At 40.8% G+C, this 25619-nt stretch overlaps 1 protein-coding gene across 2 annotated transcripts; it reads right to left on the reverse strand.

Annotated features, from left to right (window-relative positions):
* Nucleotides 1-17288: 17288 nt before the first annotated feature.
* On the reverse strand, nt 17289-24452 carry clns1a (chloride channel, nucleotide-sensitive, 1A; the record flags this gene model as incomplete). Of its 2 annotated transcripts, XM_079824732.1 has the most annotated exons (7): nt 24050-24452; nt 23516-23652; nt 23279-23410; nt 23084-23197; nt 22110-22289; nt 17887-17950; nt 17289-17543 (listed from the first exon to the last, which is right to left on the reverse strand). In XM_079824732.1, coding segments are annotated over exons 1-7 (747 nt in total). In that variant the 5' UTR covers nt 24169-24452. The 2 variants fall into 2 exon arrangements, with proteins under 2 accessions (XP_079680858.1, XP_079680857.1); XM_079824731.1 differs by lacking the exon at nt 17289-17543 and having other exon boundaries at nt 17883-17950; nt 24050-24418.
* Between the last annotated feature and the right edge of the window lie 1167 nt (nt 24453-25619).

Consider the following 25619-nt stretch of genomic DNA (forward strand, 5'->3'; position numbering starts at 1 on the left):
CTGGTGAGACACCTCACTTAATGCTATCAGAGAACCGGGGTTACGCAAGTAACCTATTGTTCTCTTTCAAGCATAAGTTTCGGTGTCTCACTATGGGATATCCTAACTCCCGTATTGCCAGATAGCCTGCCTCGAAGTCTCCTGCCAACCACCATAACTATATTCAGGGCTGAACAAGTCATGACTCACGACTCACATTCCTACGCTCAATACTGCATGTGCTAACGTTTGAGCTGTAACATCCAATTTGTAGAATCTTGCAAATGTATGCGGCGAGGACCAAATATCCTGTATCGTGACTCCTTTAAATAGAGCCCACGACGTTGACATTCCCCTCGTTGAGTGTGCACGTAAACCAGACGGGGGCACAAGACCCTTGCTGGAATATGCCAACGAAATAGCCTCCACTATCCAGTGCGATAAACGCTGTTTAGTAATCGGTTTCCCCGTCCCTGGTTTCGCCCAAGACACGAACAGCTGGTCATTCTCCCTGAACCCTCTGGTTCTTTCTACGTAAATGCGTAAAGCGCGCACTGGGCACAGCGCATTTGACTTTTGCTGTTCTGATGACGCAAAAGGCGGTGGGGAGAAGGCTCTCAACTCAAGAGGGATGATAGAATTAATTATTTTAGGCATGAATGCAGGATTAGGTTTCAGAATTACCCCTGCATCCCCATGCATGAACTGCATACACGCTGAATGCACCGAAAGTGCATGGATCTCGCTTACGCGCTTCGCTGAAGCCAAAGCTAACAGCAGCGCTGTCTTAAATGACAATATTTTTAAATCAATCTTGTCCAGCGGTTCAAATGGGGACATTGAAATAGCATCAAGCACCAATGCCAAATCCCATGAAGGAGAAAGCGGTTTTGAAACTGGCAACGCGCGGCGTGCCCCCTTTATGAATCTGCATACTAAAGGATGCTGCCCAACAGTTTTGTTATCAAAACCTATGTGACAGGCAGATATAGCGGCCAGAAACACTTTTATGGTTGAAAACGCTTTCCCTTGGTCTATCAAATCCTGCAGAAATGATAGAACGACCGCCACCGAACACTGAAAGGGAATTTCGTGTTTAGCCGTGCACCAACGTTCAAACACGCCCCATTTGCACTCGTAAAGAGACCTAGTAGACGAGGCTCTAGCATTTTGTATGGTCCTGATAACACTGTCAGACAGACCAGTTGTGTTCAAATTGAACCACTCACTGGCCAGGCCCATAGTGCCAGGCGTTCTGGATGAGGTTGAAATATCTCCCCTTCTGCCTGAGACAGTAGATCTCTGCGCAACGGGAGAGGCCACGGATCGTCGTATAGCATATGTATGATCTCCGCCAGCCAATGTTTCCCTGGCCACCTCGGAGCTATTAGTATCAGCCTCAATCCTTCCGCCCTCACTCTGTAGAGTGTTGGGGATATTAACGCTATCGGTGGGAACGCGTAAAGGAGAGTGCGAGGCCATTCGTGCGCCAACGCATCTATCCCCAGGGGCGCGCTCTGGGCCTTCAGTGAGAAGAACAGAGGACACTGAGCATTGTCGTGAGACGCGAACAGATCCACTGTCGCTCTGCCGTATATGCTCCAAATCTGTTCGACCACTTCCTTGTTCAATCTCCACTCCCCGTATAGAGGATTGCCCCTGGACAGCAGATCCCTGATTCATTACACCCTGTACGTGCGTCGCTCTCAGGGATAGAAGATTGACATTGCCCCATAAGATCAGTTTGCGTGCTAACATGTGCAAGGGAAGTGATCTGAGACCCCCCTGTCGATTTATGTAAGCCACAACCGTAGTGTTGTCTGTTCTCACAAGGACATGATGTCCCTTCAGAAAGGGAAGGAAATGCTTCAACGTCAGAAAAACGGCAAGCATTTCCAGATAGTTTATATGAAGATCGGCCAGATGATGACCCCATCTCCCATTCACTATCCTGCCCTCGTGGATGCCCCCCCAACCTGACAACGACGCGTCCGTTGTTATGACTTTCCTGGCTTGAACCACGTCCATGGGTACCCCTTGAACCAGAAAGGTCGGGAGTCTCCATTGACGCAGTGCCAATACCGCCTCTGACGTCACTCTCACTCTCCTTCGGGAGTGCCGTAGTGGATCCAGCCTCAGAGACGCTACCCAGCGTTGAAACTCTCTCATGAACAGTCTGCCTAAGGAAATGACTATCAGGGCTGAGGCCATCAGTCCCAATAGCCTGAGGCATGTGCGGAAAGAGACACTTTTTCCCTTCTGAAATTCGGCCAGGCACCGAGTGAATTTTACCACCCTGTCCTCCGACAGTCGTGCTCTGAATGTCACAGAGTCCAGTGACAGCCCCAGATATGTTATGGACTGCGTGGGAATTAAAACACTCTTTTCTGTGTTTAGTTGTAAACCCAGCTTCTGTATGTGTTCCAGAAGCATAGCTGTGTGTTCTCTCGCATCCTGCTCTGACTGAGCTGTTACCAGCCAGTCGTCTATGTAAGTAGCGAGACGAATACCCTGTTCCCTGAGCGGAGTCAGGGCCGCTTCTGTGCACTTTACAAATACTCTTGGGCTGAGAGACAGGCCAAACGGGAGAACCAGATACTCGTATGCCACGCCAAGGAAGGCAAATCTCAGGAATTTCCTGTGGGGTGGGTATGTCTTTATGTGAAACTACGCGTCTTTCAGGTCGATCGACGTAAACCAATCGCCCTGGCGCACTATTTTTAGGAGTGTAGAATGGGTGAGCATTCTGAACTTGTACTTTCTTAAGTATTTGTTCAGTGCACGCAGATCTAATATGGGACAAAGACCCCGAGTTCCCTTCTTTGGAACGAGAAAGTATCTCGAGTAAAACCCACTGGCTTTGCTCGGGTGGGACCACTCTTATCGCCTTCTTGTTCAACAGAGAGGAAATTTCTTCCCGAAGAACATGCTTTAATTCTCCCCACACCTGAGAATGAACTATCCCTTTGAATTGCGGGGGAGAAGTGACAAATTGCATTCTGTACCCGTACTGTATCGTTCTCAATACCCAGCGGGACTGTGTGCATTCTCGCCACTTGTTTATTTGCAGTGTTCTGGTGCCATCGTGTGGCTGAGTCGTGAACGCGTTTGTGATCTGTAGTGCGCATGCGTGGGCACTTTGCGTTTGGACAGAGTTTAAGTGTCTCGTCACCTCTAAGGGGGCGATAACCCCCTGAGGAGATGTAATATTGTGTTCTGTTAGTATGTTTTGCAACATTTTTTGTGGCATTATGTTTTTCAACATGTTTTGGGGGTACAGTGAAAACTTTATTGAGTTTTGAACATGGAAAGTGCTTGTGACTAGTGGGTGGGTGTGCACCACTGCACCGTCTCTCGTTCTTTTCACCGCTCTGCTTCCCCTGGCCCAGCCGGGCTCTGTTTTCCACACAGAACATCTGGAAGTGGGAACTTCGGAACTCGTTCCTTGTCGAACACTGAACTTTTGAGGGTCGGGAGCCAGCGAACAGGGGGGCTGTGGGCTCCCGTCCCTGAGGGAGGTCCCATCAAACTGCCTTCTTCTTCCTCCTCGCTCCCTGATAATGGGCATGAGGATGAGGTTGAGGAGCTGGCTGAACCATCTGAGCTGTTGCAGGCGGATAGTTCTTTCTAGCCCAGGCAGTTCTCTGTTCCGGTGCTCCGCCCTGACCCGCTGCATTCACGTTCAGTCTCTGCCGTTTAGGAAAACGAAAGCTGGGGGGTGGGCGGGTCCGCGGCCTGTGCGAAGGTCTGCCGAGGTGGCGGAGGGGGTGCAATCTGCGACTTTCTAGGCATGCAGAGTTGCAGAGCCTCATCATCCCTCTTCTTCTCCTCGCATCTTTTTTGCATCAGTGACAGTGCTGAGCCAAAAATGCCCTCTGCAACCACCGGTGCGTCCAGGATGGCTTCTTTCTCCCTGTCAGAGAGATTGGCCTAGTTAAGCCATCTTCCTCTCTCCTGAATTACCATCATGGCCATAGCCTTACCCGCGGCTTGAACCGCGCATCTCTGAAGACGTAGAGAGAGATCCGTAACGACACAGATCTCTTCCCAATGTGTCTGACCTGGCATGGTCGACACTTCATCCTGCAGCTCCGCTTGGTATGCGGTAAGCATAGAGATTGCGTTCAGAGCACTGACAGAGAGATTGACTGCTTTGTAAGCGCGCTCCGTCATGCTTGACTGGAATCTGTCCGCTTTGGATGGTAAAGTCGGATTTGCAGCCGCCGTATGCTTTGGGTGTAAGTGCGCGGCAACTAGTGGCTCCATGGGGGGCATTCGGAGAAGGCCATCCTTCTCCATCCCTTCCACATCAAGAGCGGATCCTCCCTGCACGGGCATCTTGCTTGTGAATGGTTTGTCCTTCCATGTCACCGCAACCTCCTCCAGCAGCTCTGGAAATACTGGAAGGAGCTGTCGTGCTGCCCGTTTCGCTCTCGGCAGCCTCTTGCCCTCATAGCGAGACTTTGCAGTCTCTGCTACCACGGTCGGCCACGGAATATTTAGTTTATCTGCAGCGCGTTTGCACACATCTTGCAGATCAACACTGAGAAGCGGAGAGGATGGTGCCCCGCCCGCCTCTTCCGTGGATCCCGCCGCGGCGAGGAGTTGTGCCGAGTGCGCAGGGGGAAGGAAGGGGGAGTCCTCGAAATCTTCCTCTTCCTCAGAGAGAAGATAATCGGATTGTCCCCCTTCCTCGAAATCGAGCGCGTCCTCATCCTCGTCCGTGCTGAGCACACCAGGCAGAGGGACGCACGCGTCAAGCTCTTCACTCCAGGACAGAACTGCCGTGGTGGGCAGCTCTACTGCAGGAATGGTTACCTGCGGAGTGGCAGCTGGAACAGGGCTAGGTGACATGAGGGGATCTTGGCCTGACAGGCTAGCTTGGCGTGCTAGCCTGCGGCGAAGGCTCTTCATGGTGAAGCGTGCGCAGTGTTCACAGGAGCCGGGGTTCTCGATCGCCAATTGGGCATGTTTCAGCCCGAGACATGCAGAGCAGACCTGGTGTGTGTCCTTGCATGAAATTTTGTTCCCGCATGAACACAGTCACACAGAATCTCCCTCACTAGCCGGGATGGTTTGCATTGCTGCGGCCATCGTTGTATCGAACAATCCTTGCAATCGGCTGGAATGCAAATTGAAGGAGCCAGACGAAAAACGGCGTGGTGGCCAGTGGTTCGTCCAGAAGTTTGTTCTTTTGAAAAGGTAGGCTTCAAGGCTTCTGGTGTGAAGCGAGAAGAGGTTTTTGAATGTCGTTGTGACGTTGTGCTGCCCCTTTTATACTGAGGGAGGGGGAGGCCACTCCCAGACACAACGTCACGTCTGCCAGCCAATTGGGGCTGGCGTAATGTAATAGGGCTTCTGAGGAATACGCGGAAGGGGCGTATCCCATAGTGAGACACCGAAACGTATGCTTGAAAGAGAACTTCCTGTTTCGTGGCGTTAATCGCATAGCACTTAGCCAAATGTTGCATGATTTAACGTGTTTCTAGCATAATTGGTATTTCATGACATATTTAAATGTGTTTCAGGGAGTGAATTGCAGTGTAAAGCATGCCTTTTCCTGTTGCCAGCAGGTGGTGCTATGACTAACTGAATATTTGCATGTAGATGTCTTCAGGTCAGGACTATTATCAAACATGTGAAGTTTGGGGCAGATCGAACACTGTATTGCCCGAGTTACAACATATTGCTCTTTCATGGCAAAACATCAAACTTTGTCAGGCCACCAAGATCTCCGCAATTTAACGTCGCAAAGGGCTTTAGATTAGACTGACAAAATATGATGCTTATCTGATTTCTAGGCGGAGTTGGTTAAAGTACAAAAAAATTTGCAGAGAAAATTCTAAATCGGTTTTCCGATTTGCTCCCTGGGACTTTTTTGAAGGTATCGGGCTGTTACATGTGTCTACCGAATTTCATACCTGTACGTGAAACGTAGCACAAACGGCGCTTAATTGAAATTTTGTAGGTGGATCTATAATATAATTATATAAATATATATATATAATTTCGACACACCTAATTCCGAAACCCATATCAGACGTAGATTTTCAGCACTTCTGACACGTGTGCAAAGTTTCATGAGTTTTCAAGTTTGTTTACGATTAATTTCGGAGAATAATAATAATAATAGGCCGAGCACTTACAATAGGGTCCTCACACCATCAGAGCCTGGACCCTAAATACATTAAACTGACTTAAAAGATTAGTTGAATCTTGTATAACTTATTAAAAAAAAGTTGAAAATTGCTTATCTTATTTTGATGAGTTAAAGCAATGTAAAAACATGTTGTCATAACTTATTGGTGATATAATTTTTATAGGAAAAATAATACTTAATCAGACTTAAACAAACGTTAATGAAAACCAACAACAATGAACTGAAATACGGGGATATAAATACATTCAAGGAACAAAGGGAACTAGATGAACAGGTGAACAGAATCTAATAACAATCAATGATTAACCAGCAACAAACTGGTGAATGAGTAACCAAGAGAACTAATTATGAACACAGAGTGAAAAGAAAACCAAAACAGAACTGAACATACCCGTTACATGTACAAATCATTTTAAGATTTCTTTATGTGTGAAATACAGTAATGAAGTCTATTTGTAGTTAGAGGAAGTATATTAAGCAGGTATACAGCATATTTGTTTACTTGTGGAGGGATTATAAGAGGTGCTTTAATTACAGACATATACATTTATTAATTTAGCAGACACTTTTATCCAAAGCGACTTACAAATGATAAATACAAGCGATTCATCATAAAGAGGCAATAAACACAAGTGCAGGTAATAAGTTTCAGACATGGTTTACAATAGTAAAAGCTATAGGGAGAGAGTTTAAGGAATAGTGAAAGCATAGGGGAATAATATTTTTTTGCACTGTTTGCTTTCAAAACTATTGATTGTTAAACGAGTCATAAGACGTTTCAGTTGGTGTGTAAAGCATCATTTGTAAATCATCAATGAGGTGGTGTCACTCAAAAATGATGTTTCTTACAATAAATCAGGAGTTTGTTTAGAGGGCAACAGATCAAGCAACAGATATGCTATAGGGGGAGAACAGATATGGTTGTAACACACTCAAATGATTATACTTTAAACTAACTCAATTATGTACAGTGGTTCCACACAACCAACTTAGCTGTTATTAACATTAAAGGTTTATTTTTTTCATCTGTGCAAAATCCTTATGTGTTGACAACACAACTGACTGAGGAAGAATCGATGTAAAATAGTTATGTCCAACCAACTCAATTCAATCACTTTACTGTTACTTTTTTAACGTTTTCTGAACATGTTTTGGTCAAGTAAAAACTGAGCTCAGATGTTTGTCCTTATCTTTTTAGATAACTGGTATCGGTCTCAGACAGGTTTGTTAAATAGTTTGCCAGGCCTACTTAGGTAAATGGAAACCCTACTTAAAGAGGTTGTTCCACATTATTAAAGGAACATGCTGACTTTTTGGGACTTTAGCTTATTCACCGTATCCCCCAGAGTTAGATAAGTCCATACCATTCTCATCTCTGTGCGTGCCGTAACTCTGCCTGACACACCCACCGCTAGCCTAGCTTAGCACAAAGACTGTAGGTAAACAGCTCCATCTAGCCTACTGCTCAATAAGTGACAAAATAACGCCAACATTTTCCTATTTACATGTTGTGATTAGGGTTGGGAACCGAGAACCGGTTCTTATGCAGAACCGAAACTGATTTTTGAAAAATACCAGAACCGCGCGAAATTCCTAAGTTTCGGTTCCGAAAACGGTTCTGGTGCAATGTGTGTGCGAAGCGCTGGAAGCGTATCCTTTCATAGCGAGTGACAGCCAGTGTTGCCAACTCCGTGATTTTCCCGCTTTCCCGTTTTCCACTGTTGCCAACATTATGAAGCTGCAGACTCGGAGCCTGCTGCATCTACAGTCCCGCACCCAGAGTCCCGCATTCTCAGGCCCCTCGTTTTTCGAGACAGCGCCTCCTGCTGTTCGGAAGATCGTATAACACCTGCACACAGAGTCCCGCATTCTCAGACTCCGGATGCAATATAACGGTCTCGCTTCTTTTAAAGTTTTTCACATAAATTAACACAAAATAATTACAAAATAACATATTTGCGTTCCCTGCTCAGTGCATGTTCCAAAAAACACACTGTGTTCTCTGACTAACAAATTACCCAGTAGTTATTTTTTGTGTGTGGTAGGCTAGCCTAATCGAAAGAAAATTACTGATGGAAGAGATACAATTACAGATTGAACTATCTTATTATCAATATTAATATTGTGTGATTATTATATTGCCTCAATGTTTTTCAAATTCCAATGTTTCTTTCAGTTCAACCTAATGGTCTAATTAACATATACCATGCCAAAAACGTTTTTTTTTAATATTTTGAATGCAATGCAAAGCTCAAAACTCAAATAAGAATAGACAAAACACCAATAATAAACAATTCTGTACTTTATTTAACGATCACCTAAACATCATGTTGCTGTAAAAAGGACAAAGAAAAGAAAAAAGTAAGAAAGAATTTTGTTAGTGACTTTACTTTACATCTTCAATTACATAAGGTAAAATAATAACTTTACTTTCTGCTAGGTGACTGTTTTTTCATTCGTTTGGCAATCGCTCTGTCAAATTCCTTGACTTCACTAAAATGATTGCCATTGTCAAAAATATTGTGTAATAATAAATTATATATTTTTTGCAAATGCAAATTACAAGCATACCTAGGGTTATAAGTAAGGCCACTGAGGAACACCTCCTCAGCTCCTGCCAGGAAAATGCCTGCATCTCACATAGGCCATGAATGATGGCCTGTCCATATAAATAAATTAATTAATTAACATATAAAACATTGCATATATGGCAATAATAGAAACAATCCAATTGACAAACATGTTTGGGCCCACCTCAGGAAAAGAAAACTACAAATTAACTCCACTTCATCTGTGAAGTTCAGTTGAGTTTTAGACTTATCCAGCAGAGCTTTGAGGAGTTCAGAAAGAATGTCTGCTGTTGCTTATTGTCCATGTAGACTGGCACAGGTGGCTTTGGGGGAAACCACTTTGGTTTCCCATTGAGAACATCCTGTGGGGCAAACAAAAAGTGTTATTTTATATACATTATTTCATATTCATATTATATACATTTATATTTATATTCATTATATATATATATATATATATATATATATATATATATATATATATATATATATATATATATATATATTCACATATGTATATATTCAGATACAGTTATTTCACCATTTGCAGGATCCTTCATATCAACAACTTCATATCACAGTTTAATTAACATGGATTAATTTTAATATGTAAGTTTTATAAGTATAGGCTACTCATTTAAGTAGGCTACATAAATTATATAAAGTAAAAAATTACTCCATTTGACATTAATTAATTCAATTTATAGTTTTAAGATAAAAGGTAATAAAAAAAGGTCAAACTGTAAATCTGATTAAATAATGAATGATGACATTCTTTGATATTAATCAATCACACTCAGTGTATTTAATTGGTCTACCTTAATTTTAATCGGATTTTACAATGGCTTGTCTACAAAAAGTCTGCTAAGCTATAAAAAGTATTTTCGGGAAAAAACTATCTTTACAAATATTAAATGAGCTATTCATGTTGGTGTCGATGAGCTATAAAGTGGTTTGATTAAAAAATAAATGTGTTAAATAAAATTGATGATACTCACGTTTCGGCCTAAATCCTTCACATTGCAATTGCATTGTTTACACGATCCAATTTGATAGAATGCGCTGTCTCGAAAAACGAGGGGCCTGAGAATGCGGGACTCTGGGTGCGGGACTGTAGATGCAGCAGGCTCCGAGTCTGCAGCTTCATACTACTCACTGTTGCCGCGGGCTGTGTTTCATGTCCGCGGGTTGAAACGATTGTACAATTGTGCGGGTTTTGTTGTGAAAACCTGGCAACCCTGGCTCACCTCATCATGAATATTAATTACGTTTCCTGCCGCTTCCATAGTTGCCAAGTCCGCGTATAACACGCGACTTTGGGCTTCTTTTTTTGGCAAGTCGCGTTAAAAAATCACGAGTCGCGGGTTGCGTTTTTTTGGGCTTATTTTAAAAAATGTGGTTGCTTGTTAGGAAAATATAATAAGCAACTTCGTTTCTTTACATTTATGGTCGCTGTTTTGTCCAATACATTGACTGACACGGTCTTCTCACTGCTGGGCTAATTGAGAATGAGGAGATGTCGTCACGACACAGCGCCCCGCCCCCCTTCCGCCATTTTGGGGGTCTGCCCGCCAGGTAATGAATTCGGACAGAGACTGGAGAAGAGATATTCTGATGATTACTATGTACATAGTTTTCCAAACTCAACTGAACATTAAGTTTTAATCCACCCAAGCCGATCTGAGAAAGCAGCGGCTGGTAAACGTACGCCATTATTTCACCACAGGGTGTCAGTCATGGTCTTAACTAGTGAGCGCGATGCTGAAGTGTGAGACACTTGATCAATACGAACCTTTATTTATTTGTATTAAACATGTTGATCACTATTCTGTCATTTTTCATTGTCGGTCATTTTACTGTATGCTATAAACATGTTTATGCCCAAAACGCTTAATTAATATTCAAGGTAGGCCTAGTTGACTGTCATTTTCCTCTACTGTGCATCACTGTTTAAGATTAATTCAATATTTAACATGGTTAACATTACATCCATTTAAAGCACGTACCGAGCATTCATTCTACTCAAGAAGGCTGGAATAAAAGCACCAGCGCACACAAACGATCATTTAAATTTTTAGTCAAATTAATTTAAAAATATAAACTCAACAGGTACAAAATATGATCAGTAAGAGAAAAACACTGCTAAGGATGACGAGCACTGGACTGCTGCAGGATAGTGGGGAGATATATTTATTATTCAGAATGCACAGGAAATATATTTATAGAAACATTTCAGTGCAAGGTGGTAAAGAGTTCTGCCGTGGCAGCTCGTATGGGTCAACGTTTTTGATATCAGCTTCTCTAAATACCTCAGCTTGGCGCTGGTAGTAAGTTTCTCCCTGTACGAGACCTCTTCTTCTCCATTTCAAGTTTTCTCGTAATTTCTCCGCTTAAACGCCGCGATGATAATTCCTCGAGCCGTCTTTCCTGCTCTGGGGCCTCATTTATAAACGTTGCGTACGCACAAAAGAAGGCGTACGCCGCTCTCTACGCAATAATTGGTATTTATAAAAAGCAAACTTGACGGGAAAATGTGCGGTCCTTCACGCAAGCTCTGACCCAGGCGTACGCACAAAAACGGGTGAAATGAGAAATGGCGACACCGTCGGCAGATGGAAGAAACACGTGAAAGTGTGTGAAACTGTAGACCGTTGTGTAAAAGAAATGGCAATACTGCCTCTCATAAATAACAAGAAGACTTCACAAAGCAAGTCTTACGTAGGCCTAATCGATCAAACGGGTGTTCGTATAGGCACGAACACCCGTTTGATCGATCTGCAGTGTAAAACAAACAAAATCAAACGAAAATTACAACAGATGCAAATTAACCCATATTTGCAAAAAGAAAAGTGAAATATGTTCTGCAATAATATTGGCATGTTATGCAATTCATCCTCATAAATAATATGGTAAACAGAACGAAATAATGTGCAAAACTGATATTCTCGTCATGTGTCCGTCTGGCGGAGCAGATAGGCTATAGATTCAAGACAGATAGATAATTAGGGAGATATATAGATAAATAGATAGATTGATGTATTCATTGTCCACTGGGGAAAGTTGTTTTCATAGTAAAAATGTCTTCATCTGCTACGGAATCATGGTATTCATGCATATGCCTTTAGTTTGTTTTATTTTTGATAAAATAACGTGTCTCAACCATTCAGAAAGCTGCAAGACTTTCCATTTGCACTGAACTAAAGCCTATTTCCCATTTCCACGTAGATTATAACCGACATCTGTAGCTTGTCAGATGCAATTAAATGGATGGAAATAAAATGCCCCATCACAATGCATAATGACGCACAATGGCTGATCTTGCGCTCTTAGAAGATGTCGCAAATGGAAGGAGTCGGAGTGAACGCATCTTCAGACAGCAAGAGGACTTGCTGGCAAACGAGGACACACTCAGGCGATGGAGCGCTAGACGCTTTTTTGCCTCGACTTTGATGTACGACCATTTCTTTTTTATTTCGGCCACGGTCCGAGGTTGTGAGGCTACAGCATTTACGGCGTCTGCAACCTTTTGCCATTCAAGTGCCTTTTTGGCATTAGTAATGCCCACACTGTGCCCTCCAAAACAACATTTTTCTCATCTTTTCCACCTCGCCAACGATAACTTCTACTTCACATTGAGTGACGTTACGTTTTTTTAGTTTTCAAATGTGGCAAATGTGTTTGCCATGATTTCCTCTCTGTGTTTGCCATGATTTCGCAATCGATGAATAATAACTTGTGGGCGTTTCGCGGACTATTTATAGGCAACTATGGGCGTGACATGAAGCCGCAAAAGCTACGCTACATTTAGAATTGATTGTGATTTATTAAGGGAAAACTGCGTAGGATGTGCGTGCGCACGGTTTTATAAATCCGAATATTTCTGTGCGTACGCACGTCCTATGTTTCATCCGTACGCCACTTCTGACGCAAATCCTACGCAAAGTTTTATAAATGAGGCCCCAGATCTCTGTTTCGCTCTTACAATGTTACCCCTGGCAACCGATAGCGTCGGATCCCGGAATGGTGTACGGGCCAGACTCCGCCCACGACCATGACGTATCTCCTCATTCTCAATAGGCATTCAGTGCAACGATACAAGTGCTGTAGTAATCCGTCCTTTTATATCCCGCCTCCTTCTCCCCTTCATTGAAGAAAAATCGCGTTCAACGTGCAGGCATGTGACGTTATAAATGCACGTAATGATAGTTAGTAGACTTAAATAGACGTATACATTTTTACAAACAATAGCACAAGCAGAGATGGAGAGGAAAGAGGGAGGAGAGGCACCTAATTTAATTAAAAAAATATTTTTGTAATGTATTTAAAATTACAGGCTATTATATGAAGAAAAAAATCTACAAATAATAACAGTAGGTATAGGTATGGTTCGAATTTATTTATTTTAAATATGTGGCTATATTGCAGCGCTCTAGTGCTTGTATCCTAAATAGTGTGACATTAGTAATTTTCAGTACTATTTAGGGCAGATAGTGTGTGCACAATGAGATGCAGGGCTTGTCTTTTTCACGGTTTGCAGTGTGCGTTCACTACTTACTGCCCCTAACATGTGTGCACTAACTCCGACTATGGGTTACCATAATTGGCCTCAATGTCACTCTTCACTCTTCAAACCTCTTCTGTTCACAGCTGATCGGAGGATATTGTGTATCCTTTATTGGAATTTGATGATTTTTGTAAAATCACATCTGTTTTTGCTTTTCAAACTCTGAGAGGTTTCAGTTTAATATGTTGCAGGCTCATTTATTGATAAAAAATGTATTTATTATAAATAATATTGATGATAATAAATAATATAATAATATTGGGCTTGTTTTGGGCTTGTTTTTGAAGCTGCGGTTGCTTATTTGTCTCGCGAGAGTTGGCAACACTGGCCGCTTCCAGGAGTGCAACGCAGTTCAGCCTGAAAGCCCTCGCGCTACACATTTACGGTTTTGCGTCAGATATTTTCTCGTTGACCACCAGCATAGCGAAGAGAAAGTCACAAGTATGGATTCATTTCCAAAGAATGAATGATAATGAAGCAAAATGTAACACGTGAAAAGTTAATAACATGCAAAGGAGGCTGCACTAGCAATTTGACAAAACATTTGCTACAGCAGAGAGTGCCTCAGGGCTAATACCAGATTTATAGTCAAAGGCATATATATATATATATATATATATATATATATATATATATATATATATATATATATATATATATATATATATATATATTTGTCAACCGTTGAGTCACCATGGTTTAAGTAAGCGTTTAGGCACAATTAGGCTACCTTTGTAATGCTGAATTGCAATTTATTATTTACAAGTTCACTGAATAACTGAATTACTATTAAATTAATATATAACTAATTAATAAATATAACTAATAAATATAATTTATAACTTGGTTTTATTCAGAGACAGAGAGATAAAATATAATAAGACAATTTCAGAGGTGTTCATTTGAAAAAAAATGTGTTGCAAGAATGGCTTAATTAATACTGTAATATATGTACAGTACAGGACTTTTTTGACATTGCCAACCTGTAAATAAATTTTAGAGCAAGTAATAAACACAAAATGGATTGTTTGAGTTGCGTATTGTGCCTTTTTCCTTTACCACTATTTGTTTAATAATTTTAATGGAACCGGAATCGGAACCGGAATCGTTAGGCGGAACCGGAACCGGAACCGGAACCGGAAAATTTCTCACGATTCCCAACCCTAGTTGTGATGTGTATAGTTACATCGTGTACTAAGACCATGGATGCAACAGGCGCAATGATATTACGCAGCGCCTAAAAATAGTCCCCAACACGCTCTCTGTGCAAGCAGGTTGTCACATTGGTTATGTTGACGGAAGTTAGCCTATTTTCAGGCGCTGCGTAATATCATTGCGCCGCTGCACCCAAGGTGCGGCACAAAGTTCCTTGATCATTATACAGGAATGAGAGTATAGTTCCTAGCCATATCGATCTAGAAAAGCACAACTTTTCATTTTCCGTCTGTCTTAGTACACAAAGTAAATACATCACAACATGTAGATAGGAAAATGTTGGCGTTATTTTGTCACTTATTGAGCAGTAGGCTAGATGGAGCCGTTTCCCACCAGTCTTTGTGCTTAGCTAGGTTAGCGGTGGGTGCATCAGACAGAGTTATGGCATGCACAGAGATGAGAATGGTATGTATGGACTTATCTAACTCTGGGGGATATGGTGAATTAGCTAAAGTCCCAAAAAGTAGGCGTGTTCCTTTAAACAAGTCAGTTTTCATGCAATATGGGGAGGAAAAATGATCTTTCTGAAGATGAAAAGCATGAAATGGTGGAATGTTATGCAAAAGGCATGAAATGAACTAATATTGTGTGAAAACCGAATGGAGGTGATAGAACTATTATAAGATTTGTGAGTAATTTACAGCACAAGAGAACTCGGTCAGATAAAGGCAAATTAAGGAAAGTTTCTGTCCAAAAAAAAATTTGCATTAAAAGGACAGCTATTAATAAAAAAAGGCCACTGTTGAGCAGCAAACAGGCATTTGAAGCTGCTGGTGTCTCTCTTCCTTCCCTGAGGATGGTACTCATCTGGTAGTATTTGGAGACTTCAACATCCACCTAGAAAACTCTCAGGCTGCTAACTTCTTTTGACCTTAAGCGAGTGTCTACAGCAGCTACTCACAAATCAGTTGGACCTGATTTACACATGCTACTGCTCCACTGCACACCTCAAATCACTTCTTCATTCTTAACCTCAACCGGCTCCTTACACAACACACACACTCCTCCACAGGTCACCTTTCTGTGTAACCTATGCTCACACTCATTTTCCCGCCTATCCTTTATGGTTTCATTCTCACTTCCTTCCCCTAATCAGTTCTCATCAGATACTAACAGTGCTACTGATGGTCTTTGCTCCACTCTTACCAGCTTGTTTAGACAACTTTTGCCCTCTTTCATCCAGGCCAGCCCGCTCCACCCCTGGCTAATCGATAGATCCCACGGACCTTAGTTTGTCTCAGTCACTCCACTCTTCCTTCTATTCAAAGGTCTCCACTGCTTAAACTGCTTAAGAAACGCACTCTAAATATAGCAGTTTTAGAAAACTACTGACCGATATCCCTTCTTCCCTCTATTGCTTAAAATAAAGCTCTGACACTGGCAAGAGCAGCTTCCAAATCATCAGTACTCATCTTGCTGGATCTGTCTGCTGCATTGTCTCATGACAATGGGCATCTCAGGAACCGCACTCCAGTGGTTCAAGTTTTACTTCTCAGGTAAAGGTAGATCCTTCAGGGTGTCTTGGTGGGATGAGGTGTCTAAAGCCAGATGCACAGTGTGTGATTTTGGCCGTCTGAGACAAATTTTGCAAATCCTAAAAGATTCCTCTGATCCTAGGCTTTGATCATTGGTTTGACATGTTCACCGACAGCCGATTAATGACCGCTGCGATCGCATTTTACCTCAGACGAAATTCTGGCAGTGTCAGAAGATTTGGCGCACAATCCTGCTGTGTGACTTCTCCTAGGACGACCGTCAAATTGTCTTCATTTTTCAATACAATGTCCAAAATGAGCGCTAGAGATTTCTTTGTAGCCACCGTTTCAGTCCCGTGTGTAATGCAGCTCACTGTCACCGAATGCGTCATTGATGATGATGATATAAAACTCCGGACAAGTTTTCTTGCATGCGTCCGCACCTTGACTATCGTACAGTCTGACAGTAAATGACAACTTAGATCTTACAGTGTGACATGGCTTACAGCAGGGATCATGTTCGTACAGTCTGACAAGGAACATTCATAAAGGACTATTATAAAATCGCAGTGCGCACCCGGCTTAAGTTGCAACATCTAGCTGCTGGGGTGCCTCAGGGCTCAGACCACTTCTCTTTTCCATCTTCATGTCATCACTAGGATCTGTCATTCAGAAATATGGCTTTTCCGATCACTGCTATGCTAATGACACACAAGTGTACCTCTCATTCCAACCAAATGATCCGATGGTATCGGCTTGCACCTCAGCCTGCCTAACAGACATTTTGGTCTGGATGAAGGACCTTCAACTAAACCTTGTAAAGACAGACTAACACCTTCCAGGACAGCCATGAGCCGTGTCCATTTTTCCTGCTTCTAACACATCAACATCGAGGACAAAATGTTCACTTGCTGCCTAATATATCCCACCCACTAACAGGTGCTGTGATGAAGAGATAATCAGTGTTGTTCACTTCACATAATGTTTTTCCTGATCGGTGTATATATAGGGGTAGGAGTGCATAATGCAACATTCTTAAATGGTAGGCTTAATATTAATTTTTTTTTAATTTCCCCAGACACTTCTTGACAGGTTTCCTGAGATTTGGTGAATGCTGGATGATTTCACCAAAAAAAATATGCTATCTCCTGTGAGGAAATGATTAGACAAGAATGTCTCATAAACATCTGACTAGTACAAACTGAGAACAGCCCAAAATGAGCTAAATGAGTATTTTTAGCACACTTTAACACATTACAGAAAATTATAAAAAGAATGCTTGATTGAAGAGATTTCAGAGCGAAACAAAACTAGGACAAGACTTTGGTACAAAAACAGCTGTATTTATTGAAATGGCTAACAAACACATCAACATGGTCTTCAGGGAAACCTACAAAATACATTAGTGGGATCTACACATAGCTGTGGCTGAGGTAAATTTATGGCCATGGTGTAAAACAGCCCATTAAATTCAAGCGAAGAGAGACAGAAAGGCTAGAAGAGCTTTGAGAGGAGGGCTCGGCCAGTATCCCAGCATGCCCCACTGAAGTGCTTTAATCAGCAGTACAAAGACAGTCCATCTGTCAACAGATTGAAGAATTAAGTTGCAGGAGTTTCAACACAGTTCCACCCAATAGTATTTATAAAATCATCATTCTGATAAGAATCATACGGGTTTGGAATAACAGGAAGGTGTAAATAATGATAGAATTAAAATGTTCTGATGATTTATTCTTTGAAGTGTGTGAGCAACAGATGGCCAATTCGGACTATCAACAATTATAATTTTTTTTATAACAGAAATAAACAAGTTTAAGTACTAAAATTACAAATTATTATTATTATTATTTTGAAATAACACTGGCCAGGACTGGAAATGGAATTGGACAGATTTTAAAGGACACAGGTAAACTGTAGATTTACCAGTGATCCACATCGGCGTCATCAAACTGTCCAGCGATTCCGCTCGAGTCAACTTCCATTCCATCTGAGCGCAGAAAAAAAAACAAGTATTACATTACGAGCATCTTGCACTGCTCCGCTGGGCTTTACTCATTACAGATCCATTAGCTTTCAGGAAATCCTGCTCATTACAGACACACCCCCATCAGCTAAACAGCCACGTCTGGCTCCAATAATGCTTAAAATCACACAATACTCCTCGACTGACTGAAATAAAATTATATGTACACAAACACCAAGACAAGATTCACTGACATTGGTTTACGCATGTAAAACATCCTAAATGTGACACTCTTAGCAACATGTGAGGTGTAAAGTTGCATGACTTTTCTCTGTTACTGCCATCTTGTGGCTGTTCATGTGCATTAGGATTTTTTTTTAATTCATAACATCAAAAATTAAACTCAGCTAAATTAATCCGGGATGTCAATCAGAGAAGCTTTCTGACGTTCATTTACTTATTTTGATGACCAAGTTATCACATTTATATTTGCAAATTTTTTTCCATTATATTTTGAATATTATATGTTTTATATACATTTTGGTACCACTTCACAATAAGGTTTCATCAGATAAAATTTGTTAACTACATTAGTTAAAGGTGCAGTAAGCGATTTTTGAGAAACGACCCAAACAAACAGGGCCCCCTCCATTGCTCCACCCCCAAAATGCACAAACACCAGCTCCAGACGACCAATGACACTCACAACTGTCCTGTTACTACAGCTAACATTACAACAACAGCATATCTTAGTTCTGTGAAACATAGCAAAACCAATGTTACTCATGTATGGAGCAGAAATAACAACCTCTGTGTCTGTTTTCAGGCCTTCTTTCAGGGCTCTCCAGTGCTGGAAAGCTTTTCTAATATTAGCATGGGTCCTCTTGCCTGATCATAACCAACCCTCTACCATGCGAGTAGATCACTCGCATTTGCGAGTAAATCTTCATTCTGTGCGACTAAATGTCAATCACTAAAACCACTAGAACAATGTTATATAATTTGTTGACTTGTCTACTTACATCTACCCAAATGTTTCCAAGAATGTTTAAATCCATAGAAAGCACGATTTTAACTAAGACATGGACTGTGTCCCTGCATCGCCTATCAATGACATCATCCCTGCGTTTCCCGGTTTTATTTTGTAGAAACCATGGAAACGCCAAAGACGCTTTAATATATTATGTGTTTTATTAGACAGGTGAGCAACTGTTTGGATACATTCACAGTTAGTCTTGTTGTTTAAATCTTGTTTTCTTGATTTACCATGAGTACCATGTTTTACCACACCTAATATTGATCTATCTGACTGTAAGCGTCTCATAGTAGTAGCATTATAACATAATGGAAGCGGTCGTGTGCGCATAATAAAAGCTCAGTGAAATCAAGGCATCATCAAGATACTTCTTTGTTTTGAATAAGCGACCTCTAGCGGTGAAAACTCTTCTTCTGTATAACACTACTTTAATAACAAGCAGAAGATATGCTGGTTTCTCCGGTAGTGGGCAGAACTCCGCAAACGGCAATCTCATTGGCTGGCGTTCATCTACTGTCCCTGTTTTGATTTCAGGCACAAATATCGATTTTGATCTTGATTCAGTATGAATTAGTATGTATATCCTACTGCATATATAAGGAAAAATAAGTTCGTTTTTTTAGCACTATTTTAAACTTTTCTTGGGTTAAATTATATTTGCTTGCATTCATTAATATTCACTTGCGTGTGCTTATATAAGAATCATTAAAAATATTAGGATGCAAGTTATTATTAACCTTTTAAAATTTCACATTTAAAGAAATCTAGTGTTTGATCATGTCTAAATATGTATTCAAATGCAAAACCTAAAAATAAGTAAGAAGTTATTATCTGCAATACTTTGAGCAACCAGACTAGATACTTGTATATTTATTAACGAACCATACAAGCACCTAGTAGGTAAACCATGGCTTTACAAATGAAAATGATTATTTTCCAGCCACAAAATGACTCTAATTTGCCTCTTTGCATTGGAATTCTCTATTTTAACCTTAATTACTACACTAATTGTAATATAAATAAGAACAAATATTTTAAGTGGTCATTAATGGACCATAGCCTAATTATTGCACAAACAGTAGGCTTATTTAGTACCAAAAGATATCCTCAAAATATTCAATAAATATTATATAAATAAAATATAGAATATTTATTTAATTGAAAAATAGTTAAGGTGTATGGTCACATTTGACCACCAAAGAATGAGTAATGATTGTGACCAATTGGTAAGCAATGAGGGCTAAATACAAGAAAAACATTAACATTAATGTTAACAATGTTGCATCTCCATCACTCTCCAAAGTAAGGCTGTGTTCACACTGCAGGGCTTAATGCTCAATTCCGATTTTTTGAAAAAATGCGATTTTTTTGCAAGGCCGTTCACATTTCCAATTAAATGCGACCTTTTGTGATCTCCTGTGTGAACGTGAAATGACCCAGAAGTGACCCGCATGCGCAGAAGAGTACTCAACGGTCAACGACGTCACTTGTTGTTTACGGAAGTAGCCAAATATGGGTGTCAGCATTGGAGTTCGTTTAGCTTTATTAAAGTTATTTTCGCAACGGAGCCAGCACCATTACAACCTTCTCATGTTAAGAAGAAAATTAAAAAAGAGGAGGAGAGCAAGGTTTTTGGCCATGGCGTTTTGTGGAGCAGTGGTAGCAACGTCGGTACAGAGAAACGTGTGTGTGCGGAGTCGCAGCCAGGAGTGGTGGGATACTGATGTGAGTGGCTTTACTGATACCGAATTTGTCAGTAACTTCAGAATGACCAGATCCACCTTCAATTATGTTTGCGAGCGCCTTCAACTAACTTTGTCACGGGAAGAGACACGTCTGCGGCGGCCCATAACAGTGCAGAAACGCGTTGGAGTTGGAGTGTATTGGCTAGCAACAGGTGCGTACTTCTTCTTTTATTGGCGGTTAGCAACTATTTCTTGTGCATTACCGCCACCACTGGACTGGAGTAAGGAACGGGAGTTACAATGATGACGTTTGTCGCGTATCAACGACGTGCGGGTCGGATACATGTGACCTGGCAGTTCAGACTGAAGACGCATTTCAAAAGATCGGATTTGTATCGGATTTGGACCACATACCCAAGTGGCCTGGGTCGCATTTGAAAAGATCGGATCTGTGTCATTCAGACTGTCATGAAAAGATCAGATACAGGTCGCATAAGGGCAAAAAAAAATCGGAATTGGGTCGTTTCAGCCTGCAGTGTGAACGCAGCCTAAAATGATGATGGTTGACCTAATAAATTGCTGCAGATACCTGTATAGTAAAACTGTTGTATATCTGCTTAAGCCATTCAAATGCGTTGACAGAGCACTGGGTTGTTTAGAAGCTCTGTGAACCACGTGACTGCGCGCGCCGCCGGGAGATGAGAGCATGTCGCAACTCTGTTTTTCAACGCCCCTGGCTTTAATTGTAATGCCACATTAGCGGCAAAACGCTATTTATTGTTTGAATTTTGTATTAACTTTTAAAGGCTTAGACTTTCATATCAAAAGCAGGTTTGGCAGTTTGGCGTGAGATTTTAAAAAAGTTTATTTATAACTCTTTTCTAATGTCTCTCATCTCTCTTCCTACAGTCTTCCTTCAAATCTCCCTCTTGCTCACTCGCTCTCCTCCCCATCATGAGTGTTTACAACTGCAGCTGATTGGCTACAAGTGAGTTGTGGCGCTCTGTCCGATCCACTTTTATTTTTAACTTACATTAATTCTGTAAAAAAATACATGTAAACTAATTAACAAAAAAGACCTTTTGTAAAGTGTTACCAATATTTTAATAGACCTTGTGTCAGGGTAGTGCCATATTTAAGTTGACAGGAATGAAAACGAGGCTGTGAGGGACACAATTAGTGTGTTTAATTAGTGTGTTCACTGAAACTCCATAATACGGTTTAAGTTGTGAGATGTAAAAAATATGGAATCTAGGAGCTTTATACAGTGCGTGCCATTGTAAAGACGAAGACTATTCCTCAAAGCTTCATTTTCACCCGCATTATTCAATATGAAGTCTATTGTAAACTAGCTGTAGTTACTTTGTTGCAATTTGGAAGGTTATACACAAAACTGCCCTCTCTTGGACAAACCATCACTACTGTAATAAACCACACATAATGAGTTTTAACACACACAGACCTTCAAATGCAGCCGACGGCTCATCGGTTCTGACTCCAGCCATGTGGTACTGCTGTGCGACTGACTGGGCCAGCATCCCCTCCAGTCTGTCCAGTGTGGCCTGACCCTCTGACGTCAGGTGGGACAAGCCCTCCTCATAGGTGTAAAATGTGGGAATGTCTCCGTGACCCTGCTCTTGCTCTAAAGAGAAAAGCGTGTAAGAGGAACAATACAAAAGCACTGAAACGATATGCAAGCATTAGAAGAGACACCAAACTTCAGTCTCAGATCATTGTCTTCAGTATCCATTTGAAAGTGGAAAGACATTAGATAGGTGGATATGGGGGCCTCAACAAACTTCAATGGAGGACTTTAAAATTATTTAAAATAAGCCAAATCAGCTAAACATCCAGGTGTAAGCTGACATCACATTTCTTCTTTCAATTTGGATTTTTTTTTAAATGTATTTACTGTCTTGGAAAACCTGGACACACTTGGAAATTTGTAAAAATCTTTAATATAAATGAATACACGTTCTATATGAAAATAAATTTCAGTTATTTCAAGCTCTTTAATATTTTATGCAGCAATTGGTAGAATAATGTTGATCATTATTATTTTGATGGTCATTATTTTGATAATTATTCTAGAATTAGTTAATTTAATTGTATTTATTTATAAATGTTATTTTATTATTATAGAACTATGGAATGTATTGTTCATTTAAAAACAGGTTCTCTCGTTATTCTGCAATTACAGAATATAATTATTTTAATTATTGATAAGTATTGAAAAAAATATTTTTTATTACTTAAGTAGTTTATTCCATTTACTTTAATAAGTTGCCTCTCCTGGTTTGTGCAACAAAAACAAAAAAGCAGCTTTGATACCAGAAAAATCTTTGCCTATATGTGAGGCCTTTGGATATTGCCTTGGACGACAAAAAGGTTGAGAACCACTGCACTAGATGCATTATGGGTCCAAATGACACTCACCGGCCTCCTCTACATCATACTCTTCTCCCTCATAATCGTCATCGTCTGTGTCAGCATCCTCGGGGTCCGGGTGCAGGGCCTGACAGTCACACATGGCGGAGAACATGGGCTCCACTGCACACACAAACACACGCTGATACTCGCTACAGGAGAGATGCAACACTGAACTCATCCGTGTTCGTTCCACATACTCACATGCGGCTTTATCACTGGGCACAAAGCGAATCTCTGTGATGGTTCTGGAGTCTTCGCTGTCGCTGTCACTCTCTTCATCATCCTCTCCTACATCATCAGGAGCTTTATCCTGCTGCTCTGCATCGCCTTCCCCTGAAAGACACAATGAAGACCTGTCAGAATTTCTGAACTCAGAATCGGCAATGTCTATACCAGTGCATCCCTATTTTGGGTGCCATTTGGAAGATGATGCCTCACCGTCCAGTTTTGCATTGACCATCACATACAGGTGCTCTTCTGGAAAGGCGCTAAGATCTCGAGAGACTGCGTGCAGACTGATAGAAGGGTATTCAAGACAGAAACCCATCCCTGAACCATCAAACCAGGACAGATGCCTGCAAAGACAGAGAACAGCTGCATTGGTAAACATATGTCCCCAAAAAAGTCTACAATGGTAAATAATACAAGAACATGGTAATTAGATAGATAGATAGATAGATAGATAGATAGATAGATAGATAGATAGATAGATAGATAGATAGATAGATAGATAGATAGATAGATAGATAGATAGATAGATAGATAGATAGATAGAATAACGGGGCCATTGTTCTACCACAGTACTTTTAGTCAGGTGTCTACTACCCTTACTATGCATGATATGTTTATTCTTAGAGTTTATGCATAAATAAATGACTAAATGTGTCCACAGGTGTCAGCCGATGTAGAACACACGTGCCACGTGAACACAACAACACTGATGCTTTAGTTAAAACGTGCACAGACACTCACGCCTCAGCCACAAACAGAGTTCCAGATCCCAGTCTTTTCCCGTCCAGAACCGCAGTTGTTTCGGCCTGCTGGAGCCGCACGCCCTCGCTGGGTGGAGGTAAACTCTTCAACACAACCATTCTGATGAATTCAATCACTGTGAAGCTGCTGAATGCACTACCACTGATGCTCTAGTGAGACAATACACAGTCACAAAGAACTGCAAAAACAACAGTAACTCTCATTCAAGCGTTACAAAGCGTTTTCCTTGAACCGCATTCATGTACAATTAAAACGCGAACGGTTTGCGTGACGAGAAACTTTCAAATGGGTTTTATAGTTGAAAGATTCGCTGTCATGCGTCACTTCTGTAGTACTCACTCATTGGGCGACGACTGTCACTAATAACTGTTTCCTGTGGGACACACACAGATCATTCCTGCAGGGGGCGCTCAGTGGCCCACAAAGACGGAGTCTCCATTGAGTCGCATTCACATTTGAATACGTGTTTTTTCTTACTGGAGATGTTTGTGCAGTAATAAGTATAATTATATTAATTCCAAAGATGACTATACATTAAACAGACACACATTCCCAAACGTAATCTCTGTAAAATTCTGAAACAAAATATATTAGTCTGTAATCATAACCGATTGTGATTGGTCCAACCAGTAAACGCGGAGAAAACTAATGGTTACCATGTGATATTGCTGTTCTTTTGCTACGTCAGCAGCGGTATGAACAACAGTTTACACTTGAAAGCTAACACACAAACGTTAATAATAGGCATTGGAATGTATTTATTATTTACACACAATTTATCTGACTAATCACAGATGGGGTCCGGGCCGCTAAGTACCGCCCCTTTTAAGGCCCTTGTTTAATCCATTCTACCCGTTAATTTTTTCCATCAGCGCCACACGCGCCGTTTTATGACGCAAGAAAAGAGCGCGCGCGTTCCATACCAGAAGCAAAACCGTAGCGCCTTCTCAGGATCGGAGGAGATACAGCACAACGAACACAAACCGTAATAATCCAATATAAAATGTTCATAATCATTTGTGTACATTGCTTAATTTAAATAGATTAATTTATTGGTTGCATATGTGTAATTCACAACAAACATTTTAACTATAATTCTTATATGCAGTCTATATGACCTCGTGTTTAATTGAGACACATGAAAAAAATACTATAGTATACTATAGTAAAATTACTCTAGTAAATACTATAGTTTGGTTCAAAAACAATAGTAGATACTACAGTAAACTGTAGTGTATTATAGTATTTACTACGCTTTGTTCATTTATACTACAGTATAGTAGTCAATTGTTAAACTATAGTAAATACTGAGCTATACTACGATTTACTGTAGTATAATTACTACAGTACTAGAGTAATTTTACAATAATATACTATAGTATTTTTCATGTACTCTCAATATCACCCACATGACTTAATGTTTTACATGCAAACATAAATACTTTCCCTTATACAGTACATGCATATGCATTTTAACCTAAAATGTTAATGTTGAAAATGAAATGTTCATGTTTAAGTCAACTAGCCATAAAAGTATCCATTGCAATTA

The sequence above is a fragment of the Gobio gobio genome, assembly GCF_949357685.1.
Source record: "Gobio gobio genome assembly, chromosome: 9".
NCBI classification, from domain to species: Eukaryota; Metazoa; Chordata; class Actinopteri; order Cypriniformes; family Gobionidae; genus Gobio; species Gobio gobio.